The sequence below is a fragment of the Idiotropiscis lumnitzeri genome, chromosome 2 (genome assembly GCF_059441095.1).
Source record: "Idiotropiscis lumnitzeri isolate Australia: NSW breed Sydney's pygmy pipehorse chromosome 2, RoL_Ilum_1.0, whole genome shotgun sequence".
NCBI classification, from domain to species: Eukaryota; Metazoa; Chordata; class Actinopteri; order Syngnathiformes; family Syngnathidae; genus Idiotropiscis; species Idiotropiscis lumnitzeri.
The window spans coordinates 31,534,289-31,552,430 of record NC_142392.1 but is presented as its reverse complement, the minus strand read 5'-3'; the positions used below and the strand labels follow the sequence as shown (position 1 = coordinate 31,552,430).

The window sequence follows — 18,142 nt, the reverse complement described above, 5'->3', positions numbered from 1 at the left end:
CCCGTTGTATAAGTTATTTTATTTAATTTCAAATTTAAATGAATTTATCTCCTCAAATCATCTTTATTAATTTCTTTTGTAAATTTGGGAATTATTTTTCTCAATAAGATCTCGTCACTCATAAGTAGCCTTTTGTTGGTTACTAATCCTTGATTCCATTTTATCTCTACTTCATCAATCCTTTTAGCATAATTCCAACCACTTTTATCACTCTCCCTGACATTTAGACACACAGACAGACACACAGACATATACACGGGCCCACAAAACGACACACACAGTTCTAAACACGGAACAACTTCAAACAAGAATAACATGTTAGTAATAACAGCAACACAATCCATCTTTATCTTTTGCCCATAATAAGTCCTTTAATTCAACTAATATCGCTCATAATTATGTGTGTGCAGCCCTATAGGGCCAATGCAGCCTCTGCCACAAATGCACACTGCCACTTATACACGCAACACATTGAGGTGAGCGCTTTTTTGGTTTGTCTATCTTTTCTGGGGGTTTTTGTCTTATCGATGCAATTCTGTCTGATCTAGTTGTCATTCTATGTGGCGTTACCTGATAATGTGGAGGTGGGGGTAAGTCAGGATGCAGGGGGCATTTGCACCCCCTCCCCCTTTACCTTCTTTTACAACCTTCTCTGTCATCCTCAAATACTATTCCTGTTTATAACCCTTATTGCATTATACGGGATAAAATACCAAATGGTATTTGTAATCCCCAATCACACCATTCACTCACTTTGCATACAGCAAAATGATCATTCCACATCTGGTGTTGTGTGTGCGGGTTTTTTTTTTTTTTTTTCCTTCAGCTTCTCTGCAAATTCTTCTCTCACTACCCTGAAACCTGATCCTTCAGGCTTGGCCCAGCCAGACCTCTTCTTTTGCTGTTGTCTGGTCAGCTACTTCTCCAAACCCACACACACACACACACACACACGCACACTCACGCACGTACGCTCTTTCTCACTGACTCAACCCTGTTTTTTGTCCTCATACACACACACACACGCAGCTGCGCAGCTATAAAGAAATTCAAATAAAAATAATGAAAACCACCAAAAATAATGCCTTATTATTCCCTAAATTTTAAATGTGAAATTGTGAGGAGACCTTCCCCAGTGCGATCTTCTCCAGGCCGATTTCTATTTATCGACACCGGAGGGAGCCTTCTAATTTTCGCGGAAACCTTGTTTCCCTTCTCTGGCGGATTATCTCTAAAATTTGCTCAGTTTCAACGAGCTATGGCCAATTCGCTACCATCGACGCCGAGGAAACTCTACTCAATTTGTTCACCGTGCTATTCGTATCTCTAAAATTTGCTCAGTTTCAACGAGCAATGGTCAATTCGCTACCGATGAGTTATGGCCTAATTCGCTACCGATTATTTTTACATAACTCCTTGGACTAGCACGATGCAGTTTTTGTTACCGTACTGACTAAACGGTCGAGGCCCGGCCTCTGCGCGCGCTTGTCTCCCTCTCACCTCTTTCACTCCCCTTCCAATTATTTTAATATTTTAAAATTTGAAATGGTGGCACAAAATAATTTGAGAAACAATACCTGGCTTCCTCCGGATCCGCCTGGTCCGACAGGGAACCGACATCCGGGCGGACGGTCGCGCCGGAGTTCAGAGACCCGCTTTCAAATGGTGAAGCGCTGACGTCAGATTCGTTAGCCCCCAAAATATCCAGCGACGTTCGTCCGTCCGGGTGTGGCTCCCGGGTTGACCGGCACCAATAAATGTCAGGTTTAAAAGGTCCTGACGCCTTCATTAGACTGAATTAAATGCAGAGAACCAGAGGAATAACCAGGGAAGGTTTTGTCTTTTCTCCATCGCGATGGGAGGAGAAGCCAGGAAGTGAAGTAGACGTCTTGCCAGTTCACTCTCCCGCACTCTCACTGGCTTCTTCACCCATCCCTCTGGACTTTATTCAAAGAAAAACGAAACCTATGGAAAGTGAAACCCAAACAAGCGTGTGGGTGTGCGCATGTGTGCTGAAGCAATGATGTGCGTGTCTGTGAGTGTGTGTGTAATTATCATTGTTACAAATAGTGTATAAAAAACATGATTAAAAATACACAAACTATTTACATACTCTCACAGGCCAAGGCCTTATTAATATTAATATTAAGATTGAACAAAATAGTGACACAAATATTGAAAAAGTAACTACAGTAACGAGTAAACATTGAATACTAAATTATTACCAAAACAGTTCAATGAATCTTGAAATAAATAATGAATCACCGTAGTTTAATGAATACTGAAACGAATAATGAAATATTTAAGTTAGTTAAGTTATAAACACTGAAACCATTTTTTAAGACTCTAACATTTAGAGAATAAAACAGTGATGTATTTTAATTTAATATTCACAACCACGTCGCTGGCGAAAAACCCTGTAAAAAGGCAAATATGTTGACATAAAGTTTCACTTTATCATGTCAACTGTTAATAATAGAGAAATACATTTGGAATACTGTCCAACCAACAACATGGTGTCAGATGTGAAAACAAAACCAGCAACAAAAGTAAAATTCAATACATCTCTCAAGTTCGTATTTGGGAACTAAAATGTTTGTTCATGTGCATCTTAGGTTTTTCTCTATGTTTAGAAGAAGATAACAATGATTTGCATCGCAAATGGCGACATCTGTCGGTGAGTTGGTGACAGTGCTCCACACAGCCAGCAGCCAATCATATCACAGCGGGGTGTGGCCTGCTCTTCCGCTTTCGTGACGAACAGGAAATCCTTTCAGTGGGACTTTGAAGACGGTCTCTCTTTCATTCGTCTCGTCGAACAAAGAGAAACACACGAGTTATCGCCAAGCAGAGACCAAGTGCGGATTTGTTGAGATTGACGTTTGAAAATGTGTGAAAGAACGACACCCAAGTACAAAGTGGAACTTTGTGGAATAAAAGAAGAGAACGAAGCAGGTTTGTACACGTCTTACTCGCATTTGCTTTGTAAAGAACGACTTTCTATCGTTAAAAATATGCATCACAACATTAAGTTGTTTGGGTAAATCGTTCAAGGTTATTGCCGTTTTATTTTTGAATATTGCCGTTTACTTGCAGGTCTGCTTAACATTTGTTTATGCCAAATGAAATCAGTGCCGAAAATATATGCCAAAGAATAACCATTTGTGGGGGGTAAACTCCGTGTTTTTTTTCCCCATTTTAAAATTCGAACTGATTATTTAACATTTTACATATTCCGGTATTTATATGTTGCTAAAGAAATTAAGTTTGTCATGTCATTATGTTTCAAAACTATGCTGACAGATGTAGTGTATTTTTATATCCACTGTTGGAGTTGAGCCACTGAGAAAATGAGAAACATTTAGTAAATGAATCTTCAAAGCCAAACTTACACCAATGCGTGTTCGTTTTTTGTACTCAAGAAGAAAAGGGCCAAATAAAGACTCAACAACAGCTGATTAGGGTTGCGATATTTTAGTTTCTTCGATTTCTGGAGTTCAGGAAATAGTATCTGGGCGGCTTTTTCTTAATCTGACGAGAAACTGTACTCGGACGAGCCCAATCGAAAAATGTTGCGCTGATCTCAGCCCAGTCTGACATTTTCTAGGAGGTTTTCTTTGTCAAGGGACATGTAGGTTGAATCGGTCGTCCTTGCTCCTTCCCACGTTCCACGTCCAAGGCTGACCTTCTCAGGCAGTCTCTCCGTCTCTCCTGCTTACATTCCCCTGTAATCTTGTCAGTGTTCAGATTGTGTGGTGTAAATTTTCACAGTTCAAATTATGTATTTTTGGTGTTCTTGATCGCGTCCCTGTGACGTCCTCCCCGGCCCAACTTGATATGTTTGAATCTTCGATGGCCTATATGGAGAATGTGTTTAGTCGTATTTGTCCATGAAGTGCGATCTGGTTTGTCATCAGTTTAACCTGAGCAGACTGAATCTGTTTGTTCTGAATGAGAGTGTGGGTCATGAAAATACTATGTGTGTAATTTTGAGGTCTTGCATTTAAACTTAGTCATACAAATTTAGCATATGAATGCATCAGTAAACACCATGACTACAATCCCAGTCAATCTTATCGATGCACTGTACTTCTACATACATTTGATGAATGCTTTTTGTTTAATCAATGTTGAACATATTCAGTAAATATGAACCTGCTAAATTAAATAATTGACCTTCGGTCCCGTAAGTGTTTAAAATAATGCCAGCAATCGAAATACAGTGAACCCCCGGTTATATATATATATATATATATATATATATATATATATATATATATATATATATATATATATATATATATATATATACATACATATACACGGGTAGAGAGAAAGAGAGAGAGAGTGAAATTCATGTTATAACAAAAAAATATTATTAAAACGTATTATTTTTTTATTCCCCAGCCATTATTTTTGTATTTATTCAATTACTTCTTTTTGTATTTATTTAATTACTTCGACTTTTACCTGCTGGTACGCAGTCCGGTGTGCCCTGTGAAATGAAAGGTGGCATTTTTCATTTATTTATTTATTCATTTATTCATTCATAACTGACAGCCTCGCGCTCCGCTCACGCACGCCGGTGTCGTGCCAAAGTACTTACCCCCTGCCAAAATCTGTATCCCCTGTCGCGGGAGCGCGCACGCATTGACTGAAGGCGGCGCGATGTTACTACGTTTGTTTTCATTGAAAGGCACGAAGAATGTATGAGTTTGTGTTTTTGATTTGCTGTCATTTAAACTAGGGTTTCCATCAGTGGTAGTCTTAGTCGGTGCGGTTTTCAGCACACCATTCGCTACAATTCAACACGTAGAGTAAGCGTTTGGCTCGGGGGGAATTACCTGCATTTGCATTAGTTAATCCAAAGAAATTTCGCAATCAATGAAGCTACCATAAAGGAATTTCAGTGATCAAAACACGATGAATAGGGGAGAGGATGAGTTAAGTGGGCGATCGTGTTTCCAGCGAGATCAAATTAAGTGTCAACATACACATAGGTGGTATCCTGTTAGAGAACATGTAATTGTATTTCAATTGACTGATTTGTTTATTTTTTATAACCACCGATAGCCGCGTCAAGAGTAGCAAAAGAATAAAAAAATAAATAAAGTCACTCGCGTTCTGCGTCGGACTCGAGGTGCATTCATTGACCACTTACGCAGTAGGAAAGTTACCGGGGGGGACTGATTCTGGCAGCCTCTGCCACAATAAGTACCCCCCCTCTAATCACAAAAATTGACCCCAACCATCAAGTGACTTATTCTGTGTACCTATTGGGTCATTTTGAGTATGTGTGGCAAATTTGAGCAGGATCCCTCTTTTCTAGGCAAAGTTATCAGGGGGGGGGGGGGTGCCAGAATCAGTCACCCCTGGTAACTTTCCTACTGCGTAAGTGGTCAGTGAATGCACCTCGAGTCCGACGCAGAACGCGAGTGACTTTATTTTTTTATTCTTTTGCTACTCTTGACGCAGCTATCGGTGGTTATAAAAAATAAACAAATCAGTCAATTGGAATACAATTACGTGTTCTCTAACAGGATACCACCTATGTGTATGTTGACACTTAATTTGATCTCGCTGGAATCACGATATAGCCCACGTCACTAATCCTCTCCCCTTTTCATCGTGTTTTAATCACTGAAATTCCCGTATGGTAGCTTCATTGATTGCGAAATTTCTTTGGTCTAACGAATGCAAATGGAGGGAATCCCCCCCCCCCCACCCGATTTTGGCGCAGTCTAACGCTTACTTGACGTGTTGAATTGTAGCGAATGGTGTGCTGAAAACCGCACCGACTAAGACTACCACTGATGGAAACCCTAGTTTAAATGAAAGCAAATCAAAAACACAAACTCATACATTCTTCGTGCCTTTCAATGAAAACAAACGTAGTAACATCGCGCCGCCTTCAGTCAATGCGTGCGCGCTCCCGCGACAGGGGATGCAGATTTTGGCAGGGGTAATAAGTACTTTGGCACGACACCGGTCCCGAACGAAACGGGCGGAGGTTGTTCCTCTACGGCTTGACTGCCACGCACGCACGCCGGCCGGTCTCCTCCGGAACTCTCGCAAGGCCCCGAGCGAGGCGAAATGTCGCTCTTCTCTGTCCACTCTCTTCTTCTCCCACGCTCTTCTTCGGCGCACGCCGGCCGTCTAACCGCTCCAGCGCCCCGTCGTGCCGCTCGGTGAAACTACAATGCCCCCGAATATTTTTAGACCCGCGAAGCACTGAACCCGCGAAAGGTGAACCGCGAAGTAGCGGGGTTTCACTGTACAAACCTTCAATATTCATGTCCGGTGTGGCCACTCCCTATAAGAAGGGAAGGCCGGAGAGAGGGGACACCTTTCCCTTTTTTCTTTTTGGGGAGACTTCTTTTGACATCAGCATGTGACGAGAATAAAATCTCTTTCTAACCAAATTGGCTGTGTCAGAGAATTTTTTTCCATCACCAATTCTGCCATGCTCCGCCACCTATTCAGAGGGAAGCTGAGACAGACCCACACATCAACAACAAAATATACCACCGTTTTGGCATTTTGCTCCATTGAGGGTCTCAGGGTGCTGGGGCGCAGGCGTTCAACAGCCGGCCGGCTGAACTTTCGGTGAGATGCTTTTACTCACAATGGGTGTTGTGCGCCTGTGTCCAAGCGGTCGGGGCTTTTGGGGTCGTGAAAGAGAGCTTGTGCGTGTGGGTCTGCTGGCTGATTGGTCATGGAAAATGTCCTTGTTAAACAAGAGGCCTCTATAATGATTGATTAAGACATTAAACTGTGTCAAAGTAACCACACTATGAAAGAACATTAGAAAAAGTATTTAGAAAAAATAAATAAATGAAAAAAATATAATAGGAACTAAGTAAATGGGGACTAGTGCGGGAGAAATGTGCAGAAGATAAAGAAAAGAAAGGTCTAGTGCTTAAAGAGATGAGAAATAAGTGTAAAACTATAGCTATAGACAACATAGTCGTGAATAAGCTCAGTTTGAGCACAGACCCTGGCCAGGGTGTAAATTTTAGCAGGAAAATTATGAGCTGAAAATAGAAATAATGAAGAGAAGCGTGCTTCCACGTATCGTATTGGGCACTTTGTGGCATGGAACACAGTAAGGATCGAGACGTACCGTTGTGTGGAGAGCCTGGGGCTGAGCCGACAGTTTCGCTGGTACGTAGCAAGAATAATGCATTAAGTCTGGGCCGGTTCGACTCCGCTGTTCAGATATGTACCCTGTGATTACTCGTGTTCTGGTCAAGGCCACGCAAAATCAAAAACCTGGCTACCATCTACTGTGGGACCAAGAAGTCAGGCAGCCCCCACGCAGGAGATAAGGGGTGATAGTTATAAACCAGTGCCGAATTGCCCCTTCTAAAAGCCGTATGTGATTGCATTAATATTCCGTTTTATCAGTTCAACGAACGCGTGTGCGTCCTAGTGTGCATTGAAAGATGCAGCATAAAAAATGTTTAAAATTTTGGATTATAACTAAAGCAAAATTAGAATGAGAAAGATAATTGGCTACATAATCATTGGGGTGAAATTAATCTTCATTGCAAGAAGCGGTGAATTAAATACAGAAATATAAGATCATAAAAGAATGAATGCATGTTCCGTGGAATGGGATTTGTCAACACGGAAAAGCCCTGAGTGATGAAATCGTTAACACAGATAAGAGATACAATTTTGTTGAAACAGAACATGCAAGGTTAAAGGTCATGCAAAACAAAAAAAACCCCATCTAATGTTCCATACTTCAGTTTTGCGACCGATGTACTACGGTAATTCAATTAATGGAACGACATTTTGAGATGGAAATGACAGGAATGTCATGAATTATCATGTTATGAGGGGACTTTTGATTTACAGTTAATTGATATAAATTAAATTAGAAATTTTTAGTCTGCGGATAATCCACTTCAAAGAATACTGACTCATGGGTTGAGGAAAACGGGGTTATATTAGTTAGTTAAAAAAGAATAGCTAAATTATAATTGACGTGTTCATGGGGATTGAAAATGAATCATAAACAGAAGACAAAACCAATTGGCATTGGCATTTGTAAAATATGATGAGGGATTAAGTTGGTGAGCTCTTATGGGAGACGGGGCGAGACACGAATGGATTGAAGCTTCCGCCAGTGACCCGTCCAATAGTGTCACCACCACTCAGCTGTGCCGGGTGGCCGTCCTCAAGGGCGTGCGCCTCCCAGTTACTGACATCAAGCGAAACAGTCCGTCCATGAGAAACTGCTAATCAGAATGAGTAGAACCCCCGTTTTTGCATCGATGAAAGAAAATATTGTATTGGATGTAGAAAAAGAATTGTTACAGTTGCGGGTTCAGGGGGCCAAGAGTGCTAATTCACCGGGAAAGGAAAAATGATTTTGGGGAAAAAAAATCAAATAAAACCGGGGGGAAGCAGCTAATGCAGCAGCCGACGCATGCAGCTCCCATTGCGTCTGCTCTTTCCGTTTCCGCTGCTCCTGGGCCAGGTTCTGGTGACGCAGTGCCCACAGCAGGCTTGTTGTCCGCACCTGCCGGTCAACAAGGTCACGTAACAGAAGTAGGGGTGGTTATAGACATGGGTTGTGAGTGGGACGTGCTCTTGCTGTGGGTTGTGGGGTCACTGGGTGATGAGCGGTCCAAACCGAGCCACTTCCTGAAATGTGCCATCCTGTGGTCCAGCGCCTTGCCAGTCACAAAGAGCTCCACTAGCACGGGGCGCCATCGCTACCCCCTCCTCTGACAACGCTTCTATGGCTTCCAAACGCACAGTTGATGCCTCAACCCGATTGGGACCCCATTCCACGATAGGGGTGCCCGTGGAGCCTCAGCATTCAAGGACCGGCAGGTCTTGGCATTCCGGTGATGATTGATGGACAACAGTTTTTGATGGTGGAACAAGATATTCCACGCTTTGCAAGCTCCTTCTGCATATCCCAGTGAGCAACAACACTGTCACCCTTGTGGGACACTTGAGATTGGCCGAGTCACTGCCGTGGACAGAACCCGCACCTGTGAAACAAACACTGGAATTCGAGTGGGACTGAATTTCCAGAAGGGACTGAATATGACTGTGCGCTTCCGCCGGGGGAAGCATATGTTGTCCTCCGTTCCGGTAGACTGGGCAGCTCTGAGACCAGGGTCTCCATCTTCCCGCAGCTGGTACGTCCTGTTCCTGCTCTGGTCTGCGCGGTGTAGCCGCCTCCACCCATTCAAACCACCAATTGGTCCTTTGCATTGAACACTGAGTTATGATGATTTGGTTTGTCAGGATGCATTCACCCAATTCCGAGGGTCAGAAGTGCATCTTGCATTAGGATTATGTATTTGTGATGTCTACCGGTGCTGCCTCGCATGTGTGCCTTGCCCCAGAGCAGAGGAAACGGTATGAATTGTCTCTGTTCGCGGAGCCACAAATCACATTAACTATCGGTGCGCATCATCATACTAAAGATTTCGGCCCATTGGTGAAGACGGTTGGCAGAGTTAATTTCAGATGTCGAATACTCCGTCACAAGAAGGGTGTGGTGTTTCATCACCCATTACGAATTCCTCTGTTCTGGAACATTTTCCGAATTTCGACACTATGGTAGACAGTGAATGGGTCACTCTGAAGCGAAAGCTCTGTTTGCGTCTCTGCCTGAGGGGTTGTGGACCCGGGGTCTGACTGATGTTGTGCTCTGCTCCACAGCTTCTCCAATTTGTTTTTGCTATATCTGCGAAAGTTTTTATTTTATTGTGAAAGAAATTAAGTTTGTCATGTCATCATGTTTCAAAACTATGCTTACAGGTTAATAGAAGGTCACAAAAACATGGACCTCTTAAACAGGAAAACGTGAGTTCAGTGGTAACAGAGTTGTGTCTATGCTGGCAGTTTAGCAGGAAGCCACAAAAACAGATGCACGTCTTGAACTGTGTTTGACAGGAAACCGTTTAGCTCGCATTGAACAGAAGTGTGACCCTAACATGTCTTGTAAGCTGAAACCGTTCGAACAACAGGAAGCGTGTGGACGGGTGTGATAAAGTCAAAGTGTTCGTGTTTTTCCATTCTTTATGAGTTTGCATATTCAAATTGCTTTGCTGTGCTTCAATAAAACGCCGCACAGGAGCGGGAAAGCTTTTCTCTTTGGCAGACTCCTCGCAAGTGACAAAGACAATCTTGGCTGGGTGATTCATTTATGAAGGCTTGTCTCGTTTTTTACTATAACTTATCTGACATAACTAGTTCAAGCAATTCCTTATGGAATGATTCAACCTGAATCTAAAAACTGTGCACACTGCGGCAAAAATATCAATGGCGGTTGATGAATTTTAGTCGATAAAACACAAAGTTGTTTTTTTTTTTTTTTAAATCAAGTACGTATTGGTCTTATTTATTAACTTTGTACTGCCTCGGTCAATGAACCTCGGGTGGCCCTGCACAGTTTTGTGCACGTGTGCATAGTTTCACCTCATCCAAACATTTAAAATACATTGAATGCATCCATCCAGGGTTGCATGGATCTCATCAGTGATCAAGCGCATGCTGCAAGGAATGCATCTGCATCTTTGGCTTACTATGGGCTTAAAAAGGGAGAACGTCACAACCCCCTTTTCTACCTACAAGTCCAGGAACATTTAGTTCCTGGTAATAAAGTTCCTGTGGCCCAGGTGGTTTGCATCTCATAGTTCCTGGTAATTTTTGCAAATGACAATGATGACGGAACAATGGGAGGTGTTACTTTGTTACTCATTACTGACACCCTTTGGCTGTTAAGCATCATTGCAGTTCCAAAATAATTCAGTGAACCTTTAAAATATTTTGGTGTATCTTCGTCGAATTTGAATACATATTGGATAACTTTAAAATATACAGTCATTATTCAAATATGTCAACACGAAAGTCAGAGTGAAAGTGTTTTTGCTTAATGATTATGTGTAAGAACTTTTACTCTTCAAACATAATCTTGTTTTAAAATTTATTTAGAAACAGAAATTTTATAAATATAAAAAGGGGAATGTCGGAACGTACTAGCAGGCTAAATGTCATTTTGGGTAAAAAAACAAAACAAACGTAAATCATGCAATAAATAGCCACTCTGATTCCAGGGCCCCTTTAATTCTTTTAGGGATCCAGATTATAATGGAAGCAAAAAGTACCCACGATGAAATTATCTATAAATGCAAAATGAAATACTTGAAAACATATTTCGCTTGAAGGATTCCTATTTTATCAATGACATTATGTTGCGATGGCCCCCAGTGGTCTGCATCAATATGTTAAGGTACCACAACAGGTGTTCCATCAGACGCACACAATAGCCTTCAGATCGCTTCCAGAAACGCCTGTGACTTTGTCCGGAATGAAATCGAGCATCAGCCGCAACGTGCTTCCTTTTTAGATGCTCGTTTATCACTGTTGTGCTGCTAAAGGGAGGTTTACATCGTAGGACGTAATTCTGTGAAATGCCCCCATGGTCCAGTCCAAGTTGGGGTCCACACATTGCTCCGTATGCGGCAGGCACAAGTCAAGGTAGCACGGTAGAAAATAAGACAAAGTCGTTGCCTGAGCTTTGACTTGACCAAACCAAATTTGTCTTTTTGTGTCCTACAGACGTCAGTGAAAACGATCTCCGTTCTGTGAAAGAGGAGCCAGACTTGACTCATATCAAAAAGGAGGAGGAGGAGGAGGAGATCAACAAGTCACCAGTGAACGTTGTCCCTATCAAGACTGAAGATGAAAACAAGGATGAGAGTGAGGACAACAGAGGGGCGGAGCCTCCAAGCAGCAGCTCAAGACATCACGTGACAACAGAAGGTGATGAAGACCACTGGGGGCCATCACAAGCACAAAATGAGGACACATTATCAGATGCTCATGACGATGATGATGATGATGATGATGGGCAAGCCAAAACTGAAAGGGCATGTCACACTGACTCATTAACCTCAAAGTTGTCTTTAAAACGACACACAAGAAACCACGGTCAAGAAAAAACTCTTTTTTGCTCAATTTGTTGCAAAATTTTCTCTCGAAAGTTTCATTTGACAATTCACACAAGAACACACAGTGGAGAAACATCTTTTTGCTGCTCAGTTTGTGGCAAAAGCTTTTCTTTAAAGTCAAATTTAAAAACACATACACGATTACACACTGGAGAAAAACCTTTTTCATGCTCAGTTTGTGGAAAATGCTTCTCTCAAAAGGCAAGTTTAACAGAACACACAAGAACACACAGTGGCGAAAAACCTTTCTCCTGCTCAGTTTGTGGCAAAAGCTTTTCTGGAAAGTCAAATGTTACAAGTCACATAAAAACACACAGTGGAGAAAAAAACTTTTCCTGCTCAGTTTGTGGCAAAAGCTTTTCTTTAAAGTCAAATTTAACAAGTCACATAAAAACACACACTGGAGAAAAAAACGTTTCCTGCTCAGTTTGTGGCAAAAGATTTTCTTTAAAGTCAAATTTAACAAGTCACATAAAAACACACACTGGAGAAAAACCTTTTTCATGCTCAGTTTGTGGCAAGAGTTTCTCTCAAAAGTCAAGTTTAAAAGAACATATAAGAACGCACTGTGGAGAAAAAACCTTCGCCTGCTCAGTTTGTGGCAAAGGATTCTCTCTAAAATCAACTTTAACAAAACATAGAAGAATACACAGTGGAGAAAAACCTTTTTCCTGCTCAGTTTGTGGAAAATGCTTCTCTGTAAAGTCAACGTTAACAAGCCACACAAGAACTCACAGTGGAGAAAAACCTTTTTCCTGCTCAGTTTGTGGTAAAAGCTTCTCTCAAAACTCAACGTTAACAAGCCACACAAGAACACACAGTGGAGAAAAACCTTTTTCCTGCTCAGTTTGTGGACAATGCTTCTCTGTCAAGTCAACGTTAACAAGCCACACAAAAACACACAGTGGAGAAAAACCCTTTTCGTGCTCAGTTTGTGGCAAAAGTTTCTCTGATAAGTCAAGTTTAACAAAACACACAACAACACATACTGGAGAAAAACCCTTTTCCTGCTTGGTTTGTGGTGAAAGCTTTTCTATAAAGGCAAGTTTAATAAGCCACACAAGAAAGCACACTGGAGAAAAACCTTTTTCCTGCTCAGTTTGTGGTAGACGCTTCTCTGTAAAGTCACATTTACAAATGCACACAAGAACACACAGTGGAGAAAAACCTTTTTCATGCTCAGTTTGTGGCAAGAGTTTCTCTCAAAAGTCGAATTTAACAAGCCATACAAGAACACACAGTCGAGACAAGCCATTCAGTTGCAGCGTTTGTGCTAAAACATTCTCCACTAAACATAGTGCTGAGAGACACAATTGTGTTGGTGACAAAAGCAGCGATGCTTGAAGCTTAAAAAATGACAAAAAAAACTGAAGGAACCGACTCTTTGTGGTAAGATGTGAATGTGATATTCAATAAAATATGATAAAATTGAATTTTGCAAAGATCTTTTATTGACACAAAGCCAATGTGATCAGTGCCAGAAGAACCATTGTGTCTGAGTGAGGATGAGTTTTTTTTGTGCGTCAACATCAAACATTATAAATTAAATTAATTGCCTTTGCCTAGAACAACATTTGTTAACGTTATGCTTTTCAGTTGTCTTTTTAATCGTACTTAATGGAAAAGGTGTGAGAAGAAACGGTGCTTATGAAATCGGTGCCTTCCACAATCATCAATAAAATCACTTGTTCCACTTGCTCAACTGGCCTTCATTACGCTGTGAAAAGGTGAAAAACTGAACTCGAAAATGAACTCGAAAAAGAACCAGAAAGAGAAACGCAAGCAGTCTCAGTTTCTCTCAAAGGTTTTGGTATGTCAGGAGTTGGCGACTGGAGTCAGCGCTGATTTTCTCGCTGTGTTTGGCTGGCTCGTATATGTATGGTCCATTGAACAAAACTCAAACTCTTCAAATATCCCCTCACATACATTTAATATTTCACTTTCTGAATAAATTTCTGACTTGCTAAAAACACTTTCTAGGTTGAGCTCTATCAAGTGTTTGGGGTTTGTTGCTAAGCAGAATCTCACTTTGGAAAAACTATCATTTTGTCAAATACAGTAATACCCCGCTACTTTGCGGTTCACCTTTCGCGGGTTCAGTGCTTCGCGGGTCTAAAAAATATTCGGGGGCATTGTAGTTTCGCCGAGCGGCACGAGGGGGCGCTGGAGCGGTTAGACGGCCGGCGTGCGCAGAAGAGGAGAGTGGACGAAGAAGAGAGTGGACGAAGAAGAGCAAGTTCCCCCGGGCACGATTTGGGGCGACGTTTCGCGAGGTTCGGACCGTACCAGAGCTCCGGCCGGCGTGCGTGGCAGTTAAGCCGTAGAGGAGCACCTTCCCCGAGCACGGGCGGTGCCAAGCGGCCCCTAAGTTTAACCGAATGGAAGCTCCGGAGGAGGAGGGCGGGCGTGCGTCACAGTTAAGCCGAATAGGAGCACCTTCCGCCTGGGCACGAGCGGGGCGACATTTCGCTCCGTTCGGGACCGTACGAGAGCTCCGAGAGCTCCGGAGGAGGCCGGCCGGCGTGCGTGGCAATTACGCCGAAGAGGAGCACCTTCCGCCCGGGGCACGAGCGGGGCGAAATGAAACCGAGTTCAACCGAACGGAGACACGCTTCAGGGGAGCAGGTCCGGCGTGCGTGACAATTAAGCCGAAGAGGAGCACCTCTTCCGCCCGGGCACGAGCGGAGCGCGAGGCTGTCAGTTATGAATGAATAAATAAATAAATGAAGAATGCCACCTTTCATTTCACTGTCATGATCCGTGCAGCGTGTGTTTTTGTTTTTTCAGCTGTGTGGGCGTTCCTGCAGCGATCGTCCCGAGCCATGCCGTCAGCTGCTGCGAGACGCGCCCACCAGCCCCGCACCGGATTCCCATTCACTCACTGATTACACTCACTATATAATCCACCTACACTGACTACCTGGCGTCGGATTGTTATCCTACTTGCTCATGCTCCCGTACTTCGATCGTTATCTTGTTCAAGTGTTTCTTGTTGTCGCGTTTTTCTTTCATTTCGTTATCAGCTACAGCTCGGCTCGTTTTCTGTTCTCTTTTTCTGTCGATGATTGGTCTCCTCTTATCCTTCCGTGGTAAGCAATCTTCGTCAGTCATTCCTTGCCTTTTGCAAGCGTTTTTCGTTCTACAGTTATTCCCTTTTCCTGGTGCGAGTGTTCCACCAGCGCTTTACGTTCTTTCCGCCGATAGATTGGTATTATATATATCATAGCCTCATAGTCCTAGATTGTAAATGGATACTGACTATATTGTGATTATAATAAATATCTTTGTATCACCACCTTTTTTCCCGTGAGCTGGAGGATCATAACATTCACAGGGCACACCGGACGGCGTACCAGCAGGTAAAAGTCAAAGTATTTAAATAAATACTAAAGGATAATGTAAATGGCAGTCAACCTGAAACAGAACAAGGGGTAGACTGCTAGGAGTCACTTTTGTGATCCTGGCATGGAAGTCCATTGTTTCAGAGGGGTCTCGTTCACACCTCCTGTGGTGCAGCTGTGATCCAATCTTCCTGCATTCCTCTCCTGAGTGTCTGGTCATTAGCATGGTCTAAACTTCGGTTACACTTAAAGGATTTCATACTTTTGACTATTAAAGGAATATAAGAGTTTGAGCTTAACATAGTTCATTAGATGTTGGTGCATCCAATGTATGAAAATGTGATATTGTAAAATGCTGAGAGTGTGACTGGTGGCGCAAAACTGGTTGCGGGGGTTGTGCATGAATGGAATGTTTTAGAAGCAGATGGTGCTGAGCGAGACGAGATGACTCCGGGAGCATTGGCTGAAGGAGCGGCCATCGGGGGATCGCACGCAGGAGGAGCCACGGGATTCGGCGGGAGGAGAAAGACCAATGAGAGCGAGCTAAAGTTAACTGCAATACACATAGCCAATAGAATCATGCCAGGATGCCTTTGTCTCTGTGCCATTTGCATGTTGTATAGTATGAATCAGTACTGGGCAACTCGGAGGTAGAACACATTCGCTGGTGGCAAGAGAGGTGTAGAGTTGTATTGAGAGGGAACCGAGACCCAGGTGCCATGTAGAAATTCTGTATTGGGAATAAATCCACTTTGTGCGTGAAAATGCCGGCTTCCTGATACCTTTCTATTGCAGAACGAGCGCGCATATTGTTGGATGAGTGAGAGTTGGGTAAGGTCGCATATTGGAGTCAGATTACTTATTTGAGTTTACATTGGGTTAAAGTTAAATTCTAACATTGATATAAAGATAAATTCCAACAATTTATGGTGACGCCGACGCGATGCATGAGAGGTAAAAGAAGTTTGGAACTTCGAGTAAAACCACATGAGACTGGGTCTCGCACGTCCACACCAGGTGACGACCTGAGAAAGGATAACGTATAAAAGAGCCACACATCCGACCATCTTTCCTCTTGGGCCCACAGTGAAACAATGTAAGCAGAACCCTTTCAAATTCTGTACATTGGCAACGCTAAATTATAAGAGGAAGGAGGAGCGGAACGTAGTAAGCGTAAAAGTGTTGGACGCTATTAGGGTGTAAAATCTGGGATTTACCTTCTAGCATAATTAATGGCGCAAAAGTAAAGTAGTATAGTTAAAAAAAAATAAAAAGTGTAACAGTGTGGACGTTAGTAGGGTCTGAAATCTGGGATTTACCTACTAGAATAGTTTGGAACTATTCATGGTTAAGATACGGTATAAAATCTGGGATTTACGTATCGGGACACGGTTTAAAATCTGGGATTTACGTGTCTGTGTGGAAGCTGTGTGAATATGAAGGCTAAAATTGTTCTGCGTAAGAAGTGGTTGGGACACACACGAGTGGATTTTGATTTCAAGATGGCGAAGGAGAGTTGCAAGGGTGATAGTGGTCTCGGGTCCCGGGTGTGGCACGGAGATTAAGGATAAATTCAAAAAAATTAAACATAAAAAAGAGAAGAAAAACATGAAGTAGGGATGAAATAAGAAAAGAGAAAGAAAGAAAGCTAGAGTAAAGAGAAGAAATTGTGTCAGTGTAGAGATTGGAAGTTCAATAAGAAAAGAGAAAGGAACAATTAATGTTCCATTGAAAGGAGGATGATGAAACAGGCAGTATTGAAGAAGGGGTGACTTGAACAAATGAAAAGGATAAGAATTAGGGTCTGCTGTAAGGAGGAATTGAAGAAATAAATATTTTATGTTTCATACTCGAGTTGATGGTCTTTATATTAAGGTAACTGTAATTAGCAACTGGAATGAAATGTACAGATGGAAATGACACGAGGAAAAAGAAGAGATTGGTGTTAAAAAATAAGAGTGAGAAAGATTTTACAGAAGGCAATGAGTATAGGTGTAATCGTAAAATCATGAGTGTGCTCTAACAAAGAGTTAACAGCTCTTTGAAGTTAGATGCTCGTTCCCAAGTAGGGGGAGGAAGTGATTGAAAAAGTGGAAGAAAAGACGGAATGTCTGAGAGGCATTTATCCACAGTTGCCAGACTCGCAACAGTATGTGTTTGAGCCGCCGCCCGTTCCGACGGCGCAATTAATGGCCCCGTAGTCACCTTGGGGGGGCAGAATGGTTTGAGATGCAAAAGATAACGATTCACGGATGGCACCAGCGACCATACAATTGATCGAACAGGCTGTGAATAATGAGAGAGAGGGTGCGCGGAGAACAGCAGGGGAGTGTGGAGACGCCCGTGCTGGCCCCGGGGGGGAAGCACCAGCAGGAACATGTAAACATTTCAGACACAAGAGGAAAAACAGGCATCAATGGCAGTCGTTAACTGATTGAAAAGGAAGATATGCCTTTTGGTGCTCTCGAAAGAAGGTCACAGTCCTTTTGTTTCAGAGGTGTGTCTCGGCACCCCCCTCGATGTTGCAGACGATCTAATCTTCAGGCATCTGCCTCTCCTTGAGGTGTTCTCATGTGGTCGAGCATGGGTCGCACTGTGGAGCAATTTTTTGCAGTGCTAGTGTAGTAAGGTACGGGATAAAGTATATATTCAACTGAACAATAAATATAAATTAGCAGGGAATTAGAACGCAAGTTGAACACTGAAACATGCAGAGGACACCTGAGGAACAGCAGGGCGGCGACAATCTTATTAAAATTTACATTTTTAAGCAAAGGGATTATGGTTTTGGGATAAGTTTTAAGTGAAGTATTCTAT

General features: G+C 42.5%; 1 protein-coding gene across 1 annotated transcript; it reads left to right on the top strand.

Annotated features, from left to right (window-relative positions):
- Positions 1 to 600: 600 nt before the first annotated feature.
- On the top strand, positions 601 to 13,337 carry LOC148342309 (uncharacterized). Its single transcript, XM_088288131.1, has 2 exons — positions 601 to 654; positions 12,018 to 13,337. Exons 1-2 carry the CDS (start codon positions 601 to 603, stop codon positions 13,326 to 13,328), a joined length of 1,365 nt encoding a protein of 454 aa, XP_088144257.1. The 3' UTR covers positions 13,329 to 13,337.
- The last annotated feature ends 4,805 nt before the right edge of the window (positions 13,338 to 18,142 follow it).